We start from the raw sequence: 26,729 nt of genomic DNA on the forward strand, positions 1-26,729 counted from the left end.
CAGAAAACGTGCTTTATGTGAAGATCAAGAGGAGATTAAGAGAAAGAAAATGAAAAAAGTTGCTTATATTTGGTCAGCAGATATATTTAGTTGACTGTATTATTAGTTGTGGCTGAAGCACCAGTGTAAATGGATCCCTTCACCTCTCAGACTGATCAGGATCTGTAATGATAACCTCGTCACAGGTGGCTGCGCGCGCAGACGCCTCTGTGCTCTCAGTGGGGATGCAACACTCACCTCAGCCCGCCAGGTGGCAGCCTGTTCAAGCAGACGTTCTCAGAATAAACCAACCGGATTTCGGATGTACCGACCAGCAGTAATACGGTGCACCTGGCGGATCTGATCCGGGGGTAGGTTGTGTCTGCTGTTTTTGCGATATAGCTTTTAATGACGTCAACCTAGAGAAGGATAGCCTGATTTAGCATTTGAGCGGCGGTGTTTTTACCTGCTGCTCGTTTGTCTGGCAGCCTTTATTAAAGCGAGGTTGTTCGTGGAGGGGAAGCCGCGTCTCACAAGCTGCAACGCCATGACGCAATTCACACTCGCCTGCAGCAACACAATAACATGACTCACCAGAGTACCGACGCTTTCTATGGGCAGTAAATCGCATTTAAATGGTGAAAGAGAAGGGGGTGTGGCGCCAAAATAATACACGCCCAGAGCGCGTGCATTTGTGGCGTAAAAAAAAAGAAGCAGCCGCGCGGGGGGATCGGGTTTGATCAGTGTCTGTCTGACTCTCGCTGGGTGCACAGGCCAGCCCGCGCGCTCCGTCCCTCCGCAGGCTCCCGGCGCCGCACACAACGCGCGCTCCACGCAGGGATCCTCATCGCATTTACGTAAAGATTCAAAGCCTGGATGCAGAGCGGACCCGTGGCCTGCACGTGAAGATGCGATAACTACGGTAAGATTAAAGGTGCGTTTGGCTTTTTTTGTGTGCCCCCCCGGTTTGTTTTGAGCATCAGCTGTTCAGTCCATGGGTGACAGCCGTGAATCAGCGCAGTCCCTGAGGCAGGATGGAGCCACGGGAGCCGTAGCTTTGAATATTTTTGGATTTTTAGTGTTGATAAAAGAAAAGCATGAGCATCAGTCACACGAAATGAAGCTGTCAGGACGCTACAGTATAGGACCCGGTGTACTGTGGTGTGTGTGCTTCCCTATTAAAGCACATTTGTGTGTCTGATTCAGCTGTAACATCCTCCGTGTTTGGATGATGTTGTCTGTCACAGCTGTGTGGACTCCTGTAGTTGTAATGCACTGTGTAGGCAGGCAAGGATCTGTGGCTCTTTATGGTACCCTGCTGTGAACTGTGCAGGTCTACATGAGCTACTCATCCCTCTCCTCTTGGTCCCCCTTCCGGTAGCAGGCCACAGCATCTCAGCCACACGGGATGTCATCGATCACCCCAGACTTTTATCTGTGTGCACCTACTCACACCAAATCCCCCTCTTCATTCCAGGGATAGACGACGTGGCTTATACCTGGGGGACTTTCCTGCTCCGCATCCTCGTGTGAACTGGTTTCTGAAGGAGTCGTAATGTGGCTTTTAATACAGGTGTGTGATTAAATATGTTCGACTACATTATGTGGAAATAATCTTGAGTTTTGTTTGACACTGACCTTGTTTTTTTCCCTCTTATCGCCTATACCACTCATGTCCCATTTTAAATCTGATGTTGTGGCTGTTTCATGCAAGACACACGTTCACAACATTACCTAACAACTGTTGTTAATTCACAGGGAAACAGCCGTGGCTGGTTTTAAAGTAGATGACAACAGTTGTGCGTTAACCATTGAACAAATGTGTCTGTCTCTGTTTTTCTAGGCATGATAACACCATGACTGCAGGTTGTGCTGCAAGAGGAGATTGAATGCCTCTAAAATCTCAAGGTGAGACGTGTGTGTGTGTGTGTGTGTGTGTGTGTCGGTGGGAGGTGGTAGTAGTGCTGGAATTAATCCAAGGCCTTGAACAGCAGCTCCCTGCCTCACTTTCTTATCTCACCCTAATTATATCTCCTTCATCTGGACCTCTCTTACTCAACCCCAAACCTCATCCACATCTTTAATATATGCACGCGACTCCGTCTGAACGCAAAGACGTACGTCTGTGTACATTTTTTTAATTCTGCTTTTATGACTCTTACACCAAAATTTCCCACTGAGGTGTGTTGGTAGATGAAAGGGAATACTCTTTCTTAAGCTTAAATACACAAATCGCTGTGAGGGTAAAAGCAAACAGAGGCACGTGTGTGTGTGTGTGTGTGTGTGTGTGTGTGTGTGTGTGTGTGTGTGTAAAGCTGAAGAAGTCTATGTGATTGGAAAGGAGCCCTACCTGCCTGCCTGTGCACACTCTGCCTGTGTGTTGAGTATACTCAACGCATCGTTTATGAACAAAAACAAACAACGCTACTGTGAGTACTCACAATAGCGTTGTTTATGTTCATAATGGTCATTTTGTGGGAGTGGCTTTCAGAAGGATGGCTGTCAGTGTTGCTGACTTGGCGACTTTCTCCCTAGATTTAGCGACTTTTGGAGCTAGTGCTGCTAGCTACCGTCATTGGAAAAGAGACACCAGAGCTAGGGATGCACCTTTACTGATATCAGTAAAGGTGCATAAAAAGCCTGATCTGGTATCGGATACCATTATTTTAATATATAACAATGCAGTACATTTATATCTGTGTTTGTATTTGTTACACTCGGTCACTTCCACACAGTGAGGCATACGGCTGGTATTGGCTCGATACTCGGTATCGGTCGATACCCAGAGCACTTATTGGTGGCCACATACTTTTGGTCATGTAGTGTCAGTGTGGTCTGGGTTCTGCGATACTGATGCTGCAACAAGCGTGACTTTGCTTTTGGATTTGTGTGTGAGATAACTGACACACACAGCACTGTTTTGACGTGAAAGGACACACACACACACACGCACGAATGCATTCACACGTTATGTTCACGCTCCATATCCACACGCTCAGCGTTAAAATGAAAAAGCCACTGGCGCTATTGACCGGGATATGAGTACAGCTGAGCTATCCTAGAAAAAGCTGGAGAAATAAGTGTTTCTGTTGAAGATGCATCTGTTTGTGCTCTCTCTCTCTCTCTCTCTCTCTCTCTCTCGCTCGCTCGCAGCGCGCGCTCGCTCGCGCGCTCGCTCGCTCTCTCGCTCTCAGGCTTTCCTCTTATTGCGGCTGTCTTGCCAAACAGGAAGTTAACGTTAGAGAGAAGGGAGGAAGCCTACACACTGAACACACACTTGTAATGCACACACTGTGCAAGCCAGAGGTTTGACAATGTTGTTGTTGTTGTTATGTCTTATTCTGAAATTCCGTAGAGCTCCATTGTCAAAAACAGTTAAATGCACAGTAGAGAGTTGGGGTGTAATGATACATTTATGTTGAAAGATATATCAATTCAATGATCAACGATCCAACACCATCTGTGCAAAATGAACACGTCGATACATACAAACAACGATACGCCTTCACTGTCGCATCCAATTAAGTTTGGTTTCCGTGAGATTCTGCATGTGCAGCCTTGTCTCGAATGACCCGAAGATGCTATCTGACAACTTGTTTCATGGTTGTTCTTAAGATGGACAAAAGGATCCGTCTCTTACTTCCCACCAGCACTGCTGCCTTATGAGATCACAGACGCAGACAGTTTGATACAGCAAAGATTACAGGTTTCCACACGCAGAGCGCGCCGTTAGAAATACACCCTTTTTTCATTCCATGTAACTCAATACGCTAATTCTGCTCAGTGTCTGTGCTGATGCATCTATTGTGTGGCACATCACTGTCAAAACGGGGGGGGGGGGGGGGGGATGGATAAGATATTTTGAGCTGCTTTCAGCGGCCTCGAATCTTCTAATGATGTCGCTCTGGATGGCACTGCTGCTTCTAGAAATGTAGGTAAATACGGTGCACAAGCATAAATGCTTTGTTTTGTGTTAACACCATGAGAGCTTGCAACAACTTCACACAGCGACCCATGAACACTAATTTCACAAGATTCTTTTACGTTCTTCTCTGATTAGCCTCGGGCTATTATCTCTCCATCCTCAATTTCACAGTCTGTCTCCGATGGCTCTCGATTACTGCACCGCTGAAGGAAACACGGCCCGCTTACTCCTGTTGCTCATACTGGATGAAAGCAAAGCAACATTTCCAACGTCAACACACTCGCTGTTGATTTTCTTTCCTCTGTCTCTGCCCCCCCCCGCCTCCCTCCCTCCATCACTCCATTCATTCAAGGCTGGATTATGACTAATACCAAACCCTCCGGCTGTTTGCAGGCTGTCGAGCCGCGTTTACACAGATTATAAATTGCTTAATGTATTTGGATGACCCTGTGTTTGTGTGTGTTCAGTCGGGACTCCGCGTTCCTCCACCTTATGATCTCTTTAGTGTCAAATCGGGTTAGTCGCCACCAGACTAATCCGCGAGTTGTCGAAGCAGAGCGTTAAACCTGTGTGACGCCGCTTGGGCGATTCAGCAGCTCGTAATGCGTTTATGTCTCGCAGAGAAGAAGTAAACAGCTGAAGATGTTAGGAGGAAGTGTGTTGATCAGCCATAATTAGAGGTTATGAATTGATCAGGTGCTCTTCTTGTCTGTGAGTACAGCTAAAGGATGAACAAACGTACTTTCTCTCGTCTTTCTCTCGCCTCAAAATGGTAAATCTAAGCTTCTTCCATTCTGTTTGGTGCTTTGGTTTAGCGCCTACGCATCCTCCACAGACACACACACACACAGACACACACCCACACACACACACACACACACACACTGAGAACCGTTCACTGAAGATTTGAACAAACACTCCACACACTCCGAGCAGACCAGGGTTGTACAGTGAGGAGGAGCTGCCTCGACAAACAAAAGGACGCAGGGATAAGTGCGGAACAAGATGAAAGCTTCACTGTTGGCATGGCAACCACCAGATGATCTGCATGGCAAGGTTTGATGTTTGGGGAGTTGACGGTGGATTCTGGGTCAGAGACGGAGACGTGGAGAAAACCGGTTTGATCCAGCAGAGCTGCGTGAGTGCTCTTTATCTCCCTGGCTGTTGTCTTAGTGTCGTCGTTGTTGTTTTTTTAAATTCATTTCGTTACGAGTTGCAGAGCAGCGGTGCTCGCCGTCAAACCTCCGCTCAGTGTTTCCTCTGATGCTGCGCACGGTGCTGTCAAGTCGATGAGCTCAGACCCTGGAGCAGCGCTCTGTGTGTGCACAGTGCGTGTGTTCATGGGTGCATTTGGAGGTTTGAGGTCTGTTGCTGTTGCGCAAATCTATTCTTCGAACAGGCTTATTGACACGTCACACAGTAATGGTGTCAGTGTTGTATACTATATTTATTAGTGCTGGGCAACGATTACAATTTTTTGTATTTTTTGCGATTAATTGCATTGTTATGGCAAAGTTCAATAATGAATTCAAAATAGTGTATTGTGCACTTTTATTTGAAAAGTACTGCTATATGCACGAAAGGGCAATAACATTTGGTTTAAACACTTTAAACACATCAGGTTGTTGTTAGCAGTATTCTCTTTACACAGCAGCAGTTCTATCGCTTCACTATCTGTGCTCAGTGTGCTGACTGTATGTGAAACGTTCCACTGCTGTGCAACAGGATAACATGTTTCAGCACGTTTCCTCTACATGTGTGTCTTGTGTCTTCATGACAGTCGGAGCATGTGAATGCAGCTCTACTGTTCGTCAACATAATGCTGTAACTCCGAGGTGATGATGGTGACCCAGCGATCAAAGAATAAAGACACTTTACGCACAATTTAGGTATATTTTCCCTTTAACTCACAAGATGCAGCATGTTTTATACTTAATGTGAATATAATTCATACTTTGTTGGCATCTTATTCTGAAAACCGGATGTTCGTCTGAAGAAACCGGATGTTGTCTCATGTTAATCTTTCTGCGAACAAAGTCCTTCGCTCGCTCCCGATCTGCGCCGTTTAAATGCGTTTACTGTGAATTTCAGCATATAGGTGCACCAACATGTGAGTGTCTGCTGAGTTGACCGCAGCAATGTCCAGTAGTCTCCATTCCTCCACCGCTGCCAGTGAGCAACGGACTTTCAAAATAAAAAAAGCGTTAACGCGCGATAAAATAATTGTCAGCGTTAATTAATTAATGCGTTAACGCAATAATAATAATAACGCGTTAGCTTGCCCAGCACACGCGTGTGTGTGTGTGTGTGTGTGTGTAATGATGGAGGTGCCCTACTGGAGCAGCTCCATCAAAACACTCTGTAAAGCAAATTGTAATTAGAATGTTTTATTGCATTTTATATGAATCATTCTTTATCCAAGGCAAACAGCATTTCATATTAGAGATCAAGGAAAAGTTATTTTGTATTCAATTATATTGAATGGCGCTGATACGATCAGTCAATTTGTAAAACATGTAGTGGCAATGATTTTACAAACCGAAAATCCATTTTAATCAAAAAGAACGTTGAGTGGCAACAGTTTACTGGTTCCAGTTTTCTCAAGTGTCAAACGACTTCTTTTTCAGTTCAATGAATATATTTAGGTTTTTGGACTGTTGGTCAGGTAAAACGAGCTCTGGGAAACTGATCACTTTCCCCTATTGTCTGACGTTTTATAGATTTAATTGATCAATAGAAAAGCAATTCTTCCTTTAAATCATAATGAAAGTAATCACTAGTTGCAGCCCTCATCTTGCATATTGACATTGTCATCCTATTGCTCTGGCTTGTGTGTCTGCTTTGGAAAGAGCAGTCCTGCTCAAAGCTTTGTGCTTGCGTCACTTTTTCATCTTTTCCTAGAAAGTCAGTGATCTCCCTCGAAGGCGCTGTCCTTTCCTCGCCGTTTCTTTTCTCCATGCACATCTCCATGCACATCCCTTTATTCCTCGAGAGCCTCGCAGAGCTATTTTAAGAACGGCTGCTTGTGTTGACTTGTTCGCGGTCAGTCAGGTGTGAGTTCCTTTGACTTCTGTGCTAGGTTAAAGAGATGTAGTGCGGCCTTAGATTATGTGGCAGTGAACCCTGAAATCCATGTTTAGCTCTTCTTTCTCCAGTGCCGTCTTGTCTCATTGTAAAACTCTTATTCCCCCCCCTGCATTTCTTCATAAGCATATGTACATTTACAAATATAAGTGTACGATACTGCATCTGTACGTGGTATAACCAGGGTGCTGGTGATGACGGGGACCAGTGTTTCCTGGGGAGAGCAGTGGAGCATGAAACAAAGGCCTGTGTTGTGTTAACCTTGCGTGCTCTCTGCTGTGTGACAAAGGTTCCCTCCTCAGCCTTTGTGTCTATTGTGTCTAGTGTCTAGAGTTTTGGAGCACCCTAAACGGAGGAGCCTGAAAACTCAGCCGAGGTTGGAGGTATTTGAAAACTCCGGGGTTCTGGTTGAGTGTAGACGGTCGGACACGGATGTGCTTAGAAAAAAATTACGCCCACACCCGTGTTCGCTCCTGGATTGGTTCTTGGCAACCATGACGTCTCCGTCCCTGATTCGTCACACTCACTATCACGTGACCCGTACCCGGAAGAAAACAAACAGCCGGGCGACCAGCGACAATTCCCAAGTCCAGAGACGCTATCAGCCGTACATGGAGCGCCGGTTTGTGCACGCTGTATTACCTGTTGCGTACCTGTTGTGCAGTAAAAAGTCTGCATTTATGTGGAGGAAGCAGCTGTTATTCTAGCTGCGTGACCATCGGCGATCAGCCCCCACGGAGCGGCTGTCTGAAGCTACAGTTAGCAATAAATGCTATTCAGCGCTACAAACAGACAACAACACAGAGGAGACGAGTGAGAGACGCTGATTCGTTTTACTTCCACCGTTTGGTAGCCTTGAGAGACCTTAGTCTGCAAGTATTTCTTTATGGAGCATGAAAAGATGTACGAAGATATCTTATATTCGGCAATGCTGATCGCGGTTAGCGTTTCCCCATTGGCGGTAATGTTAAAATTAGCTTAGAAGCTTGCGAGTCTGACCTGTTGCATGATGTTGTGCCCTGAAAGATGGAGCAATTAACCCCATGCCCTAAAGAATTGATAGAGGGCGAAGATGATGTCCCTGTTTCTCTGCTGGGTGACCCAGCTTATCCCCCGATGCCGTATCTCATGAAGGAATACCCCAATGGCGGAGCTAACGTTACATTCATCAGCCCCCACGGCAACAGCACACAACAACACAGAGGAAGCGAGTGATCGACCACATTTATGGACCATAATCTAGTAAACGTTTACGTGTAAGTGTTGATTTTAAAGTTCCTGTTTTCATCGTCACGCGCATGCCCAGTGTACGTCAATGGTCACGTGCTGTCCGCCTTCGAAGGCTGCCGTGTGGATGCAGATCAACTTGAGAATAATGCTGAAACTCCCGTGTGGACGGAGATCGTTTCTATTTGACAACTCTGCATCCAACACGGAGACACGGAGTAGTGAGGACGTGGCCTCACATGGCCTGAGGCCATGGCCTCACATGGCCTGAGGCCATGGCCTGAGGCCGTGGCCTCACATGGCCTGAGGCCGTGGCCTCACATGGCCTGAGGCCATGGCCTCAGGTGCGCTCTGCTCATTACCTGGCTCCCCCCCCTCTCTTTTGTGTCACTTTTGTTTGCACCCAGCCAACTGCACATGTCGTGTGACTAAGGAGCAAATTGCTGTGTGTGTGTCTCTAGGCTGCTAGTGACAATCAACTGCTCCATCAACCTCTCTCTTTTTCTGTGTGTGTGTGTGTGTGTGCATCCTGTGTTCGTCTTGAGTCTCTGTCTCACCCGATCTATCTCCCCCGTTGTCACCCACCCCTTTTAATGCCTCGCCGACTTGTTTCTTACTCGTCACAAACTTGTTGACCATAAATACATCGCCATCTCTCTCTGTACCTCCCTCCTCTTCACTGCTCATCCTCGTCGTTTTTCCCCTTCTGTGCCCAGTTATGAAGACGCATGTGAATTCAAATGGTGTCGATGTATTTTAAGTTGACGCAGGATTTAAGTTGAGCGCTACAAACAGACAACAACACAGAGGAGACGAGTGAGAGACGCTGATTCGTTTTACTTCCACCGTTTGGTAGCCTTGAGAGACCTTAGTCTGCAAGTATTTCTTTATGGAGCATGAAAAGATGTACGAAGATATCTTATATTCGGCAATGCTGATCGCGGTTAGCGTTTCCCCATTGGCGGTAATGTTAAAATTAGCTTAGAAGCTTGCGAGTCTGACCTGTTGCATGATGTTGTGCCCTGAAAGATGGAGCAATTAACCCCATGCCCTAAAGAATTGATAGAGGGCGAAGATGATGTCCCTGTTTCTCTGCTGGGTGACCCAGCTTATCCCCCGATGCCGTATCTCATGAAGGAATACCCCAATGGCGGAGCTAACGTTACATTCATCAGCCCCCACGGCAACAGCACACAACAACACAGAGGAAGCGAGTGATCGACCACATTTATGGACCATAATCTAGTAAACGTTTACGTGTAAGTGTTGATTTTAAAGTTCCTGTTTTCATCGTCACGCGCATGCCCAGTGTACGTCAATGGTCACGTGCTGTCCGCCTTCGAAGGCTGCCGTGTGGATGCAGATCAACTTGAGAATAATGCTGAAACTCCCGTGTGGACGGAGATCGTTTCTATTTGACAACTCTGCATCCAACACGGAGACACGGAGTAGTGAGGACGTGGCCTCACATGGCCTGAGGCCATGGCCTCACATGGCCTGAGGCCATGGCCTGAGGCCGTGGCCTCACATGGCCTGAGGCCGTGGCCTCACATGGCCTGAGGCCATGGCCTCAGGTGCGCTCTGCTCATTACCTGGCTCCCCCCCCTCTCTTTTGTGTCACTTTTGTTTGCACCCAGCCAACTGCACATGTCGTGTGACTAAGGAGCAAATTGCTGTGTGTGTGTCTCTAGGCTGCTAGTGACAATCAACTGCTCCATCAACCTCTCTCTTTTTCTGTGTGTGTGTGTGTGTGTGCATCCTGTGTTCGTCTTGAGTCTCTGTCTCACCCGATCTATCTCCCCCGTTGTCACCCACCCCTTTTAATGCCTCGCCGACTTGTTTCTTACTCGTCACAAACTTGTTGACCATAAATACATCGCCATCTCTCTCTGTACCTCCCTCCTCTTCACTGCTCATCCTCGTCGTTTTTCCCCTTCTGTGCCCAGTTATGAAGACGCATGTGAATTCAAATGGTGTCGATGTATTTTAAGTTGACGCAGGATGCGATTACAGATTGTGGATAAGGAAATATATCTATTTTTAGACATCAAACATTACAAAATTACAAAAGAAAATTCTCTTGTATTTTCTGCTTTTCTCTCCGGTCCCCTGTGTTTACTTTGCATCCCTGTTCTTTCTCTACTGTCTCTTCACCCTCTTAGCTGAGCTGGCCTTAGCTGATTAGAGTGGCCCTGCTTGCCTTGATTAATTGGATGAGTCTCAGTGCCAGACTCCTCTCCTCATCCAGAAGCGGCTAAAACAAACACAGAGCTTTTTTAATGGCAGTGGTGCACCGAGGAGAGGACTGAACTAAAACTGTGTTTCCAATATGTCATCTATGTTTTAGCTCTCATGTAGCCTACGATTTGTTGGGCTGTATATGAGCCACATTCATTCAAATGAATGTAAAAAAAATGTCTTTGAAGCTGCTGCAAGTAACATTTAAATGGTTATAAAACGGTTTCAAATTCATTCTAATGCCTCCATATGACCCACATAAGCAAACGAGACGATCAGCGAGAGGATTGGCTATTTCTATATTCTTAGTGTTTGTCATCGGGGCCGATGAAATCAGATGAAACTATTTACTTTAGACTCCAGCGGGTCCACCGGCAGTAATCAGCCCACTGCTGACGGACCCTGATCCGGCTTTGTTGCCACCTTCACCCTGCAGTCGACCTCCGCTACCGCTTTAGTCCACTGAGCCCAAATCAACACAAAATGAAAGCGATCCAAAGTAGCTTTAACTGTATCGAAATGTACAAGGAAATAACATAGAAGAAGTATGTATCCACTAAAAAGGTATCTTTTCATCCCAATGTAGCGTACTGTAGAGAGCTAAGACAATACAAAATGATAATCAACGTGGGACTTCAACGAACAATTATTTTCACTCTTGATTAATCTGGCGATTAGTTTCTTGATTATCGTATCGTCTATGAAAAAAGCCAAGAGGTTCTGAAAAACATCACAACATTCCAGCTGAACCCTGTATGCTCTGATGAAGGCCCTTCAGACCGAAAGCTTAGATACAGTCGACTCTGCATCGGTCTAAGTGTGCGGATATCTATTCTATCAGTTTGAGTTGTTTTGTTACCTACAGCACCTTATTTAAGATTATCCTTCAGTTGCTGTGAATTATGAAAGAAAAACACCACATTTTTGTATTTAACAGCTGGAACCAGTAAATATTTGGCAGCTTGAAAATAAAGAACAATTCTTGTCAAAGTGGTTGCTGATTCATTTTCTTTCAATCAAAATCATTGTCTTGCCTTTTCAGTTGTGCATGCATGTGGACATTAAGGACACAAACGGAACACACCGGTGCCTAACATGACACTTTTAGAACATGAGGTTTATTCATCATGATTCTGTGTCTTTCGGCTGCACGCTCCTGAAACCTGTCTCCAGGAAAACGTGGAAGCATCCGTCTCTGCTCACCCTGTCGACCTCCACAACGCTTTAATCCGTCCTTCAAGCTTCTATGACGGCAGCACCCACTTCCATCTCTCTCTCTCTCTCTCTCTCTCGCCTGTGTCATCCTCCCCATGTTCTCTCTCTGTCTCTGCGTTCTTCAAGTGAATCCCACTTCAAATACAAGCTTGTCTCTGAAAGGTCGTCTGCAGCCTCTACAGACCCCCCCCCCCCCCCGTGGCTCTCCATCTTTCTTCCTTTTTGTGGCTCTCTCTTTTCCGTCTCTCTCTTTCCTTGTTTTCATTCGATCCGCCGTGCCCCCGAGCACGGCCGTGGCAGAAGCAACGCACGGACACAGAACCCAGTGTAGCGCAGCCAACTGAAAGGCTGGCTGGGAAAGTCAAATGCTCTGTTATTCCATCCCGGCAAATACAATCTCTGGAGATGCGGTGCCAACCGGAGAGCCCCGAGGGACATTGGGGCTTTCTCAGAAATGCAGACAATCACACACGCTAACTGCTCTGTAGTTTCTCTCCTTTCATTACGGGACATTTCTATCAACCGTGCAGCGTGACTGTGTGTGTCTTACTGTGTGTGTCTTACTGTGTGTGCTTGTTTTGCCCTGCGTGTTTGATGATGCTCACCAGGGATGATGGACTCAATGCGATGTGGAAGAACAAACAGGCACAATAACTCTTGAGGCCTCATTCAGTGAAATCACTGCATGATGAATGACTGTGGTTCCGCTTTGTTCCTGTGATCACTAGAGCCTGACGGCTGCTTTGTTGTGTGATTATGTCCTGCATATTGTTATATGTGGGTCGGGGAAGGAGGGTTTGTTATATTTATGTATATGTTTATGCTTTTTACCATCCCGTAAAGCACAGAAATAATGCAATACATGACAGTTATAGTCTGAGTAAAAGATTCAATTTAAGGACTAAATGACGGACACAAGACATTACATGAGCAGTATCACAACATAGTATAGCTATTAATATAAATGAATAAAAATACCTTTTTGTTGTTGATTGAAAGCAGTGCATTTTGAGGTTCATCATTTTCAATTTACCACATCAGTTTAAAGCTGCACTAATTAATATTTCATATGAAGATGATGTGTAATGTGAAGGATGTTACCCACCGAGAATCAGCATTTCAGTATCATTCTGCTCATTGTTTTGGATTTATGGATCGCAACTTTACTGTTTTGGTTCGATCTCCCAGCTCTCATTTATCACCATATCCAGCAGCAGCACTCGATGGAACGGACAGTACGCTCACGGCTACATTCATAGCATCAAAGTATTGGACATAAACTATCCAGGTGGCCAGAAACATGACTCCAAATGAATGTTAACGTTGCTCTGTATCTGCTGGGTGGGGGAAAGAAGTTGCTGACATGTTAGCCACATCAACTTTCTAAGGTGACAATATGTCACTGTCAATGTTGTGTTTTTCGGCTTGTTGCGCTGCCACCATGTGGACAAAATAATAATGAAGGCCCGTCTCCTCCAGGCGCATGTGTTCTGAAGTAACCCATTAATCATGTTGCCACAGCGGGGGGGTCAGTGAGTGAGTAGGCTGCTGGTGAGACAGAGAGAGGCCACGCCTGAGAGCAGCTCTGTCTGTCAGCTAAAGCCGTGCATAATGAGGTCTAATGGATCGGAGAGCATGGACATACCTGTCCAGTCTACTCACAGTAGGATGAATAGAGAGCGGCAGGGCTGTTCTCTTCTGTCCTATGTACTGTGTGTGTGTAGGAATCTCTGAAGTTATTTCATCAAATTGCTGATTTGCACTGCAATTTGTCAACTTCCTGGCTTGCGCCGACGTTTCATACCAATGTTTCTGTGGTTCTTAACGCCGTACTCTCTCTTTGTGTCTCTCGCAGGCTGTGAGCCCTGTGCACGGTGGTGATGAGCGCTCAGGGCAGCGGCAGCAGGGGAAGTGGCCAGCATGCTGACACGCCCCCCCCTCGTCACACCCCCGGACCCAAGCTGCAGGTGCAGCGTTCCCTCTCTCGTGACACCATCACCATCCACTTCTCTGCTCTGGGGAAAGAGGAAGACGACGAGGAAGAGGAGCTCTACGACGTGCCTCCTGGATCTGCTGGGGCCGAATCTGAGCTCGATGGTGCGGGGGGGCGTCAAGGTCGAGCGGCTTCAGGGGCTGATGACCAGTCCGTCGCCACGGGCTTGGAGGCAAAAGAGGAGCTGCTGTTTGAATCTGCGGGTGGCGAGACCTCCTCTGGAGCTGCTGTGCTCCCCGTTTCATCCACCACCTTGTCTGTGCAACTGTCAGACCCACACACACCCTCTCCAGCCATGACTATTATCCCCAGCTCCACGCAGCCCCACCTGAGCTCCACCCATCCTGCCAGCTCCTCCTGGCCCTCTGAACGACCCTCAGCCAACCTCCCATCCACGAGCTCCAGCTCCTCCTCCTCCCCTTGCAAGTCTGCAGCGATGTCCTCCTCCAAGCCTTTCCTCAGCCTGGTCAGGTCCTTGTCCAATGATGTCGAGTCTCGAGAAACCGCTCCCGCCACTGTTACGCCATCACACGCACGGCACCGTCACTTAATGAAATCTTTTGTGAAGTCTCTTTCCACGGACACGTCGAAGGCTGAACATCAGGAAGGGCCTCCTCACCACTATCTTCATCACCCCCCTCATCAGCAACAGCAAGTGCAGCCGTCCCAGCGGCCTCCACCTCGCAACATGCAGCTTTTTAAACAGTTCTCCCAGCCCCGCTTATGCTCCAGCCCCGTCATTGTCACACAAGCAGGCGGAGACTCCAAAACAGCGCCCTGTTCCCCCATCACGTCCCCGGATGGCAGGTCTTTCTTCAAGGTCCAAGAGGTGGAGGCCAGGATAGAGGATACCAAGCGACGGCTGTCCGAGGTGATGTCAGACCCCCTGCAGCTTTTTAGTAAGATCATGGGGGATGAGTCTGGCGTGGGATCCGTTGCTACTCATCGGGCCAAATCGCTGTCCTCGAGTGCGTCAGAGCTCAGCGGAGTGACGGCGGTAAACGGACACACAGAAGGTAACAACAACTATAGCATCAAGGAGGAGGAAGTGTCAGAAGAGGAAGAAACCCCCACGGGGAAGGGCCCTGACTCTGTTTTTTTCTCCTTTCCGTCACTGGGACCGGCCCCAACCCTCACCCAGGCCTCCTTGTTCACTTTCCCCAAATCCCCTTCCCTCACTCTGGCCCGCTACTCTATGTCGGCCCTGGTAGCTCGACAGGAAGACGAGGACTTCTGTGAACTTTACAGTGAAGACTTTGAGTTATGTACCGATACAGAAACACCAGATGGGGACCGTCCCGCGTCCCGGCAGCCCCATACTGGTAGCACTGGCTTGTGTAGTGAACTTGACTCAGAGGAGGAGGAGGAGGAGAAAGAGGAGGAGGAGTTGGAGTCCATACCAGTGACCGGCCTCATCTTCCTGACACAGTTGGTCTTCTCGTATATAGTCCTTCCAGTGCCACCATATGTCTGTGCGGTGGTGCATGGGATAGTAGCCGGCTTCATGTTGGCCTTGCTGGTCCTCTGGCTGTCCGCTCCTCGACGCTCCTCGTCAGCGACGAGAAGAGGGAGGCGGAGCATCAAGCCCTGGAATGTGGCCCAGCTGGATATCAAAGAACCGGGAACCTTCAAGGTGAGATGAAGCCTGGCCGAGTTTGGACCTGCTGCGATACGACTTCAACATGTAAACTCCTCAAACAAACTCCTTTTGTAGCGGGTGTCCTTGATTCACTGGGCTCTAGGACTACTATCAAGGTCTTGCTCTGCTGCGACATAATTAATTGCACATTTGAGATGCGTTCTTTGCGCATATTTACAGGAGAGTAACAGATTCTACGGCAAACTTGCATAAAACACCTGATATTTGCCGATGGCACTGCATTATATCTCGCCGTGCTTTCAGTGAGAATACCATACAGAGCACAGAATGCAAAACGTCTGTGTTGGTTTACTGTCAAGCATAAGCTTGTTGTCGGTAGGATGTCCCGATGAGCTTTTGTTTTGTATCTGCACTCCATTCACTTTCGCTCTAGCCAAGCGTTGACATTTCCCCTGTTGTTTCAATTAAATTGGCTTTGCTCACAGAGCCTCCTTCGGGACTGATAAGGTGGGCGGCTGGATGAGAATTAAAGTCTATGCAGCCTCATGGGGACCAGCAGCAACATATTGGGGTTTTATTCCGCTTTTTCTCCAGTGATGGCCACAGTTCGGCTTTGAACCAAACATTTGAATGAGAACAGCCACCGCGTTTGCCCTCTGTTCTGCAGTTCACCTCACTCAGTGCTGCAGAAACTCTGCTAAAAGAGAAATGTTAAGTAGTTTGAGGGAGTTATGTCAGCATGTGTACTTGTGTGTGTGTGTTAGTGGGTACCAAGCTGTTGCACAGGAGAGCTTTACAGCCAAAGGGCACAGCTGTGTGAACTTTGTGACACCGCACCTCTGAGGGAGGGGTTTGTTTTGAAATATACTGCTGTGTGATTGGATTAGGATTCTAGAGAGATACTACAAGGAGTGATGTTTATTGACTGTAGGCACACAAGATTGTTGTATCCCTACATTTATTGTTCATGTTTTAAGAGTCGAGCCCAACAATACGTTGTGATATTATGATTTTCAGCGTCTGTTTACGGTTGCTATTGACTCGTTAAAAAAAAAAATATATATATATATATACATAAATATAGATGTATATATATCTAGCAGGGAGAAGTTAAAGGTATTTCTTTAAAAATCTCATGGAATCCATATCAGCCGAAAAACATCCAGTATCATTCAGGCTTTATTCACTCGTGGGCCTCTCGCTCTCTTTTTCAAGATATCATTTTGAGCGGAGTGACTTTGAATCCTCACAGGCAGTTAAAGGACGCTTTCTTCTGTCATCCCTCAGACAACATATGCACAATAAGCATTTGGCAGAGGAAAGTTCAAACATAAAACTTGAGCGCATGGGTAAACATTGTACAATATCAATCCTCCAGAAACCACATGGAAGCTCAACTGGTGAGAGGACGTGTACCGCAGAATCTTCTGTGTTTGGCTGGGAGTCTGATGTGTGCACATTTGCTGTGTGAGTCACTGTCAATTAACACTCCTCCCCTCTCCCCCACCACCGTCGGTCTCTCAGGGCTGGATGAATGAGATCCACAGTTACGACCCGGAGATGTACCACGCCACCCTGACCCACTCCGTTTACGTCCGTCTAGAGGGCTCCGTCCTGCGTCTGTCCAAGCCCAACCGGAACATCTCCCGCCGTGCCACGCACAGCGAGCCAAAACCTGACGTCACCTACGTCAGCCAGAAGATCTATGACCTCACGGACAGCAAGGTGCGCTGGTTGTGGGTGTACGTGGCGACTGAGAAATGCAAGAGAGAAGCCGAAATGTGTGTGTGTGTGTGTGTGTGTGTGTGTGGGGAGAAATATATTCGATGATGTGCCTAACTGATGGTGACATCAAGCACACGTCCCCTCACATTTGCCTTTGCCTGAGTGCATGTTTGCTAATGGGTCAAGTTCAGTACAAAGCTACTCATTTTCAGTGTCACAGAGTTGTGTGTAAACATAGCGTGGATGTCACAGGTCACTGACCCTGTACACACAACGCTGCGTCTCGTGTGGCAGTGTGCTGACTCGATGGTTTTTGTATTTCTGAAGGCAGGGCAGTAAAAAGATGTTTCTCATATCGTGGAGCAAAGGAGTCGTTATGGCTGTCCTCGTCATGCAGCTACGCTTCTCTCGGAACTGAATGGCTCCCCAAAGTCTCATTTCTGCATCGTTATTGTGGCTGTTTAGTCTCTTGAATGTTATAGAAGCTGCATTTCTTTTAATAGTGTCCCCAAACATGCATTTCTCTGCTTAGTCAAGGTCTTATTGATTAAACCATTCTGAGCCGCGATACCTCCCCCATACTATAAAAACACATGGCTACACCCAGGCGGCCTCCGGCTCTGAAAAGTGAATGCTGAAGTGCCTTCAACTTGCATTCTTTCTAATAAGGGGCCGACTCCTGAATGCTACTTACGCTACGTCTCACTTGATATATTACCTCAGTAAACATTGTAAACACGAGTTTATGTTCTCCATCGCTCGTTTCAAGTCATCAATCCAGCATGATGTTCATTTAGTAAATGATGGTCCCTTTGAGAGTAGAATAGACGATAAAGCGGGGCATGCTTTAGGGCGGGGCTACCTTCTGATTGACAAGTCGCTAGCGCTACCAGAGCTGTATTCGTTACGCCTCCGCAGTCCAAACATTCATGCGTCTGATTGTGTGATCTCAACCTATATGCCCCCCCCCCGTAGATCAACCTGGTGCCCCAGAGCCTGGCTAGGAAGAGAGTTTGGAACAAAAAGTACCCCATTTGCATTGAGCTGGCCAAGCAGGAGGACTTCATGTCTAAGGCCCAGGGAGAGAAGCCCGAAGCTGGAGAGGAGAAATTAACGGGCCTGTGTGGGAAGCTGGAAGGAACGGACAAATGCGAGAAGGTTGAGGCATCGGCAGAGGAACCCAAAGGGCCAACCTCTGGAGGGGGGGATCTGACAATCTACTTGTTTGGGAGGACGGGGCGGGAAAAGGAAGAGTGGTTCCGGAGATTTCTCCTGGCGTCCCGAACGAAGTCAGAGGGGAGAGGTGGAAGTCTGCCTGGCGTCTGCAAGAGTGGTGAGTTTGACACTGAGCTATGTGCAGTATCACACACACACACACAGCCATGCACAGTATGTAAGTTCATCTGCACCAACACTTCCAACAGTACAGAGCAGCCATTCTCTCGAGTATGTAACTGCACAGCCGTCAGATCTGTGCATAAGCCCCCGGCTTAGGGACCGACAATCTCCTCAACTAGTGTGAATGAGTCAGCAGGATTACATGCACAGAGAAGCAGCATATTACACCATTGGTCTCCACTGTGGGATATAAGCCTGTAAGGATGAAGGCCCAATTCAAAGGCAAACAGGGTCGAGTGATAAAAGGTGAACGGGATTACTGGAAATATGATTTAAATATCGAGCCGGTTTTGTGGATATACATAGCAATTCTGTTGAAAATGACTATTTCAGTGCTCATATGAGTCAGAGAGAAGATGCGGTGTCATCTGGTGTAAAGCATGCTGATTCAGAGTGTTGCAGAAATGAATGGGGGAAAAAATAGACGCACACTATCCAAGGACTTGAGCATGCATTATGTATGTGGAACGTGATGCATTGATTTGTATCCCTGAAAATGTTGGTGATGCATAATTGTATCGCATTAACCTCTCCTTACTCATCACATCCTGCACCCCCCCCCCCCCTCTACTTTTAGCCTTCTTGTCCTCCTACAGCCGCAGTAGCAGCACCCAATCCGGCGGCGGCCTGGAGGCTGACAGCAGGAGCAGCAGCCGGGGAAGCCTGGAGGAGCTGTCTCAGGCTCGCCACAGAGAGACCTCCTCTGCGCCCTCCTGTGGCTCCGCTGGAGCGATGAAGCAGAAGATGCTGTTGGACTACAATGTCTACATGGCCAAATATATCAAACCCCAGGCAACACAGAGAAGCCCGACTGCCACCGACAGCCCTGGTCCCCAAAGCCCCGAGAGCAGCCCCAAAGCTACAAAAAAGGTAGGAGACCTCCAGCAAGGCTGGAAAGAAATAGGCAACAACCAGGCGGACGAGTCTGTTGAGACTCCTGGTCATGTCACTTTGTCATCGATAATTTGTAGATATTCGTAATTGTAGATTTGTTGGTAGAATAACAGCAATTATGTGTATTTCCCCTAAAGGTACCCTGTTGAGTTTTTGACCACTAGTGGTGCTGTGGAGCAGTGTTTTTCGCGTGGGCCTCGCGTTGTTTGTCTCCTGCTGATTTGACAGTTGACAGTTGATGGTGGTTGCGAGCAAAAGTACACCCCTTGTTTCAACACTTGATCTGTATCTGGATACATTATCTGGATTGTGACATCCAATCTTTGGTATCTGGCACGTCTCAGGTCAAGGAAAGGCCGTGGACGGGCCTCATTCATTTCATCGTACTGTATATTCGCTACCACTATTACTTTTGCCGGGCTTGGATAAGGTAGCAGGAAGAGACGGATTTCGATCAGTCAACTCATTTTTTTCTTTCACGTTGGCTTGAATTGCATTTAGACTGCATTGACATGCATTCTTTTTCTCATCCGGAAAGGAAATCCAGATATCAATGCACTCCTTATATAGACTGTTATTGTACTTGACCAGAACCTTTTAGCTTAACTTTATGTCACGAAGGTTAAAGCTACAGTACATACCTGTATGTGGATCCTTCAGGTACGCATGAGTTCCGAGGAGCCTGTGGAGCCTGAGGCCTGGGTCAACGCTTTTGTGGGAAGGATGTTCTGGGACTTCCTGGGAGAGAAATACTGGGCCAATGTAGTCTCCAAAAAGATCCAGATGAAGCTCAGTAAGATCAGGGTGGGTACTGATGCTCGCGTGCACAAACATACATCGACTGTCAGAAATAGTTTTGTGTCTCTTATGGTTGTGTTTCATGTTTTTTGTCTTAGCTGTGAAGTCAAAATGTTTTTTTTTTAACTGTCTTCTGTGTTTCAGCTGCCATATCTTATGAACGAGCTGACTTTGACAGAGCTCGACATGGGCTTTTCCATCCCGAAGATCCTCCGTGCCTCCAAACCCTCTGTGGACCACCAAGGTAGGAAGAGAATTCCATGCAGCGGTGGTCTCAGATTTTCTTACTTGCGTGCCATCAATCTTCTTCCTCTTCCTCTGCTATCCTCCATTCTTTATCATAACCCAGGCCGTTTATCAGTTCTCCCTCCTGCCTTTGCGACAGAATTGTGAGACATGCTCTCACCCCCCCCCCCCCCCCCCCCCCAAATCTATCTCTCCGCTTCACCTCCCTCTCCTACAGTTCCTCCATCTTCCCTGAGCTTTGCTCCTCTTCTCTCTGGATTAAGACGTTTCTCCTTTCCTCCGACCCGCTCGCCCCTCTGCCTGCCTCGCTCTATTAAGCCCCAGTAATTAAACTTCACGTCTTGGGTCCCCCCCCCCCCCCCCCCCCCCCCCCATTCAATCATTAGTGGTGCTTTAGCAGAGAGCAGAGCACAGGAGGAGGTATGTAATGCGTAGGTTTGAAATGATCAGGGTTTGTCCAATGACTGTTTGGTCGAATTTGATCTTCCGTGTAAAGATATGAAAGCACTGAAAGTGTGCTGCGTTTTACTGTCCAGTCGAAGCGGCCAGTCATGAGTCATTCTCTTGTCAGCCACATTTCCACGGCTGAGTCTGCAATGCCCATTAATGTGTTCTGTCTGAACATATACACCCACAGAAGTATACTCTTAGAGCACAATCAGTTGATTTCATATCCTGTTGGTATTTATTTTCTCTTGTGATGATGATAAGAAGCAGAGTGAGCGAGTGATTCCTGACTCACTCACTCTGCTCCAAGACCAACCAAATGCACACAAGCTTGTGTAGAGCTCGGCCTTCCTGACGTAATTAAATATCTCGTTTTATTTAAATAGGGTTTGGTGATATTGTGAAACTGTGATGCTCATTGTATAAAAAAAAACTAAAAACGGAAATAGTTCAAAGTTGAGGTGCCAAATGTGTTTGTGATCTAACAGTCGTGAAGAAGTAAATGGAGAAAAAATGTCAACGACGGTGGTGCTGCAGGAAAAGACGGGTGTTTACCAACGTCAGTAGGTTGCATCCTCTTGGGATCGTAGATGTCTGTACTTGTATGGCAGTCCATCCAATAGATCAGATATGAATTGCAATAACTTAGATTCAAGGCAATATCTTGTCTGGTATATATTATTGCTGTTACAGTGATCTATGTCCCAGTTTGATGTCGCAGCACACACACATGGTTTGGTCTGCGGTTCGGGTACAGTGTGACATGAATGAGGCACTCCAGACACTCTCCTGTGTGTCTCGTTCTAGACAGAGACAACGAACACAGTGTCCAACATGCTCTGACTTAATGCTGTCATTTAGCTGCTCTCTGAGACTCTGCTGCCACACTCGTGCAGGTCAATGAGCATTTATGGGGGAAATGAAGAGGAGGACGGAGCGAGGCAGAGGAATATTAAACAACACTTATCAGTACTTGACGTTCAGACTCATTGAGCAAACAGCAGGGGGATCTGAATCTAAAGCGTTCTCCCGTCGCCTCCTGAGAAGTGTAAACAGGAAGTAGCCTGATACAGTAAGCCAATAAGGAGGCAGCGCTGCCCCGGGGGCTGACCTTTCCAGTATCTGCTTGAGGACAGGACTTCCTCCTGACAGCTCTGCAGGGGATCTCACAGCAATTAGACACCAGGCAGGAGGTTCTTGTTTATTCACAGAAATAGCACTTAGAGTTGGTCACGTTTGATGCCGCTGTGGTGTTGTTGGGGATGTAAAAGTGATTTTGATATTGAAACATAATCCGTCTGTGTGGCTTCCCTCACTGTCTCGTCCAGGTCTGTGGTTTGATCTGGAGGTCTCCTACACGGGCTCCTTCCTCATGACGCTGGAGACCAAGATGAACCTGGCCCGTCTGGGGAAGGAGGGCGAGGGGCTCGGGGAGCACGGGAAAGAGGGGTGAGGCATAAAATATCTCAGAGTGGTTGTTTGTGTTTGTTTTTGTCATTGTCTTACAATACATTCTCAGTGACTACAGGCCAAAATAGGATGATTGAAGGATTAGGTTTTTGACAGTTCTGAGCTGGAAGTTAATTGAGTAGATTTGCATTTATTAGGAGTCAGATCTGCTTTTTCATGATTTCCTCTTGTCCTCCCTTCTCTTGATATACCAATCGTCCCTCTGGACGCATACCACTGTGGATTTGTCCAATGGCTGGTGAGTTTGGGAGTATATGCCCATAGATAGCTCTGGATTATAGTTTCCTTTCTTGAGTGAATCATTTGAGATTAATTTCCTGTGATTTAATTCACTAGGGACGCATTTGATGGGAATTAGCTTTTAACTGTTAATAGTTCTGTGCAAAGCCATTACAGCGTGTGTGTGTGTGTGTGTGTGTGTGTGTGCGTGTGTGCGCGTGCGTGCGTGTGTGTGTGTGTGTGTGTGTGTGTGTGTGTGTGACAGGCCCAGGCCACGTACATACTGTCTGGCAGACAGCGATGAGGAGTCGTCTAGTGCCGGCTCGTCGGATGAGGAGGACCCCCCAGAACTCCTCGGTGACAAAGCCATTCCTCTTGGAGCCGAGGGGTGAGCGAACGTGTCTTTACAACGAGATCATTACGTGTCCGAGTTGAAAATGAGCCCAAACAGCTTTGCGCTGATGTGTTGAAGCAGACTGTTCTGCCCTTTCAGTCCACCCACCCACTCAGTCCCACACGTTGGAAAGCTTGCTGCTGATTTAACGTCGCACCCGGTCACTCCCTTCCGTCGTGGGCGCTGAGTAGCAAGAGATGCTGTTATGAATAAATAATGAACCTGACTCACTCCTTGCCTCCCCTCCTCCTCCGTTCCCATCCTCTGCTCACGTAGCTACGTGGGAGGCCACAGGCCCAGCAAGATCATGCGCTTTGTGGACAAGATAGCCAAGTCGAAGTACTTCCAGAAAGCCACCGAGACGGAGTTCATCAAGAAGAAGATGGAGGAGGTGTCCAACACGCCCCTGCTGCTCACCGTGGAGGTGCAAGAGTTGCGAGGGACGCTGGCTGTCAACATCCCACCTCCCCCCACGGACAGGATGTGGTACGTTCACTTCCAGGGAGGAGTGCATTGAAGACTGTAGGATGTAGTCAGTTAGTTTACAGCCAATCGTGGTTTGAGAATGTAACTCAACGCCCTCTGCTGGGCAAATACAGACATGCATGCAATGAAAGAATATAAAGTGTTTAATCACTATTAAACGAAGGATACTTAATATTTACAATGAGGGCACACAGGTGTGTATTTGTACTAAAGATGTGCAATGTCACACCCTTAAGTACACACTGTGTGCTTTATAAGCTTAATTATAATTACTCTCTTAGTAGTAGCAGTCATTTTAAGGGGTCACAAGCCAAAACAGTTGGGAAACCACTGATCTACATCATCATCCTGATCTTAATTCATGTCACACATTTCCTCAATGTGTTGAATTTAGTAGAGTAATCCAAAGATGCCTGCCTTCGTGTCGCCTGTCTGAGAATGCAGACTGCGATTCAGCTTGAGTGAGATGATGTCATTGACATGAATGTTTCCTCTTGGCTGTCAGGTATGGTTTCCGGAGTCCGCCTCACTTGGAGCTGAAAGCGCGACCCAAACTCGGCGAGAGGGAGGTCACTTTAGTTCATGTGACGGACTGGATCGAGAAGAAACTGGACCAGGAATTCCAGGTAAACACTGAGAAAAAGATGCAAATGCTGAGTCACGAATATCATTTATTAACTTCGTTTATTTCGTTAAGTAAGTGATGTCATATTTCAAGGCGTTTGCTCACTCTCTGTGTGGTTTAAAAACCTCCGCTGCCTGACTGAGAGGCTGGAGGTTCACTCAAGGACTATGTGCTAAGCTGTTTTGGGAGAGAATTTAGGTAATAAAAGAGGACTTTGGGATTAATTCATGGCTGGTCACCTACATGCACTTCAAAGCAGTGGCTTTGCTACCCCTCATATATTTCCAAAGTAATGATTCGCTTGCCTCTAGATAACTGCCCTGAGGTACACCTGCAAGCTACTATCCCTCTCAGGTCTACCACACATTCATCCCTGCCAGACTCCTCTGGGGGTTATTATTATGTACCATCCCTCTAAACCGTTCCTCCAGTAAAATACAGTGCTGCAGCTCCGACCTCATTGGTTCCCAGACATAAGAGTGCAGGGTTGGATACATGTGGGACGATGTATTTCAGGTCTGTTTTCTCCAATTCTTGTAAGCCGATATACTCTCGTGCCTTGTCTTTCTTTTGGTTTATATTTTTATTTACTAAAGTATATTAATTTGTCGTTTCTGCTTCACTGGTTTTATTGTTTGAATTAAGATGACTTTGCTTTGTTACTGTGCTTGTCCTCCCACAGAAAATATTTGTGATGCCAAACATGGATGATGTATGGCTACCCATAATGCACTCTGCCATGGACACGCGTTCAAATGCCAACTTGGTGACTGTGACAAATGACGCCTTGAAGGACCCAGAACCCGAGGAGTCTGAGGTCTCTGACATGTGAAGACCTGCTGTTCAAAGCCCCTCTCAGAGACCCACGGGTGCAGCAACGTGCCGGACCAACTCGCCGATCTTTTTACCCATGTTCCAGTCCCACTGTTGCACCACCGGTGAAGTGCATTCACAAGACCGGAAGTGTCGGCGAGCTCGTCATCATCTGTGGCAACTAAAAGCAGGAAAACGGGAGAAAGTTGTGACTCATCGATTGTCATCCAATGGCACAGCTTTATTTGTGTGACATCAAATGTTTTGATTCATCCTCTGATGAAATACAATACATGGGGCATGTCGAGACCGTTTAACGAATGTGTGTGTGTGGTGGTGGATCGACAAACAGCCATCAGATTCAACCAGAAGAACCATAATACCTGTGATGTACAGCCGCACCAAACATTTGCAGGAGTGTACGTTTTTCGGCGACCGTTTCTAATCTTTTGAGGGAATAATTCCTAAAATTTTGGCGACGGTTTTGCTGAAAGCCCCTGCATCTCTTGACACACATTTCACAGGGATATTAACTCATTGGTCACCCATCCACACCGCTGCCTGTGCCAGTCGCCCCGGCACCTTTATGCAAACAGATCAATGGCACTGTGTCCATCGAAGACACTTGGTCAGTTTGAATCCACTATGGACACCGTCGTAACGTACAGCCTGTGTGCTTTTAACCGTGTAGTCGAGATTAGAGATGAGTCTGACGTTAGAGGGGCGAATTACAACATATCTGCAAACACAGCAGCCGAACATTACCTAGGTCTGATGAATGTAAAAATAGGAATGCAGCTCCCTCGCTGTGCAAGGAATCGTTCATTCACTGACGACGTGCTTCTACTCAACATGCTTCAAGACTTCTCGTCGTGTTATATTTAGAGCTGAGCAAAAGTAATAATTTTCTGTTATTGCCAAAGCAATCTTTCAGTCCTGTCTGTCGGCTGCTGTATGAGGTGAACGGTGACCAATAAGCAATCGGATGATTATCTTGTGTTCCTATTGCCGCCACTCCAGTGAGGTGCAGCCGAAAGTTTGAGCAGCAGGAGACTGAAACCCTTTAGAGAATACAGTTACACATAAAACTATTTTTGTGTGTGTAAAGGGTGGAGACACACACCCACCCTTCCTGTTTTAGTTGAATAAACATACTGGATATTAGCCATATGATTTAATGTTGTCAGAAGACATCCAGCTCATGAATGCTCTTTCTTGTTGAATTATTCATCGATTTGCTGTTTTCTTTCTGTACTGTACACATTCAAGAGGAATAACATTAAACTAGAACAGCAACTTTGTAATCTGCCAAGACGCCCGGCTGCTATTATTTTCCATTCAAATGTGTGTGTTGGCAAAGTGTATGAGGCAGAAAGTGCCTTTTAAAATAAACATTCCTCCGTAGTGAGCCACCACATCTGTTGCATCAGTCGAGGATAGAAAGTGTTTGTGCCATTAGTGTCTGTCAAGACGTGCCCTTTGTTTTCACAGGTTTCAGTGTTCATTTGCACAGTGATGAAAATATCAAACATTGCTGTTGTGTTCAGTGATGTCACAGAATGTTATGGTTCTGATCGTTGTGGATCAATAAAACCTTTTGCTTGGACAGTGTTTGTGTGGCTTTGTGCTTGTGACATAAGGACATTCATGTGTTTATCAGAGTGCCTCACTTTATATATAGGGTTTATGTTTAGACCTGCAATGAGCATTTCCATCACCAATCTAGCAATTTATTTTTTTATCAAATCATTTTATTGGTGGAAAAATCTACATAGCTTAACTTTATCAAATTACAAAACAGAAGCAGCAATTTATCACATTAGAGAAGCTTAAACAAAAATAAGCCAAATAGATTATCAAAATAGTTGCGAGCTAAATATAAATGTACTTATTGTTGCAGCTGTTAAATACTGGCCAATAAACAGCTAGAGTTGTCAGACTTGCATACAGTTA

General features: G+C 46.7%; 1 protein-coding gene across 1 annotated transcript; it reads left to right on the forward strand.

Annotated features, from left to right (window-relative positions):
• The first annotated feature begins 353 nt into the window (after nucleotides 1–353).
• On the forward strand, nucleotides 354–26,384 carry tex2 (testis expressed 2). Its single transcript, XM_079281719.1, has 14 exons — nucleotides 354–901; nucleotides 1,457–1,552; nucleotides 1,823–1,887; nucleotides 13,524–15,294; nucleotides 16,786–16,986; nucleotides 17,962–18,319; nucleotides 18,962–19,254; nucleotides 19,939–20,082; nucleotides 20,221–20,320; nucleotides 22,098–22,218; nucleotides 22,730–22,846; nucleotides 23,129–23,338; nucleotides 23,844–23,964; nucleotides 24,646–26,384. The coding sequence occupies exons 4-14, from the start codon at nucleotides 13,549–13,551 to the stop codon at nucleotides 24,793–24,795; spliced, it is 3,561 nt and encodes a 1,186-aa protein (XP_079137845.1). The 5' UTR covers nucleotides 354–901; nucleotides 1,457–1,552; nucleotides 1,823–1,887; nucleotides 13,524–13,548; the 3' UTR covers nucleotides 24,796–26,384.
• The last annotated feature ends 345 nt before the right edge of the window (nucleotides 26,385–26,729 follow it).

The sequence above is a fragment of the Melanostigma gelatinosum genome (genome assembly GCF_949748355.1).
Source record: "Melanostigma gelatinosum genome assembly, chromosome: 13".
NCBI classification, from domain to species: domain Eukaryota; kingdom Metazoa; phylum Chordata; class Actinopteri; order Perciformes; family Zoarcidae; genus Melanostigma; species Melanostigma gelatinosum.

Bases quoted from the DNA above. Each gene is read 5' to 3' on its own strand.
- tex2 (XM_079281719.1), top strand. From the start codon at position 13,549: ATGAGCGCTCAGGGCAGCGGCAGCAGGGGAAGTGGCCAGCATGCTGAC. The intron at 15,295-16,785 runs GTGAGATGAAGC...TCGGTCTCTCAG, and splicing joins AAGAACCGGGAACCTTCAAG to GGCTGGATGAATGAGATCCA. The intron at 19,255-19,938 runs GTAGGAGACCTC...TGGATCCTTCAG, and splicing joins GCCCCAAAGCTACAAAAAAG to GTACGCATGAGTTCCGAGGA.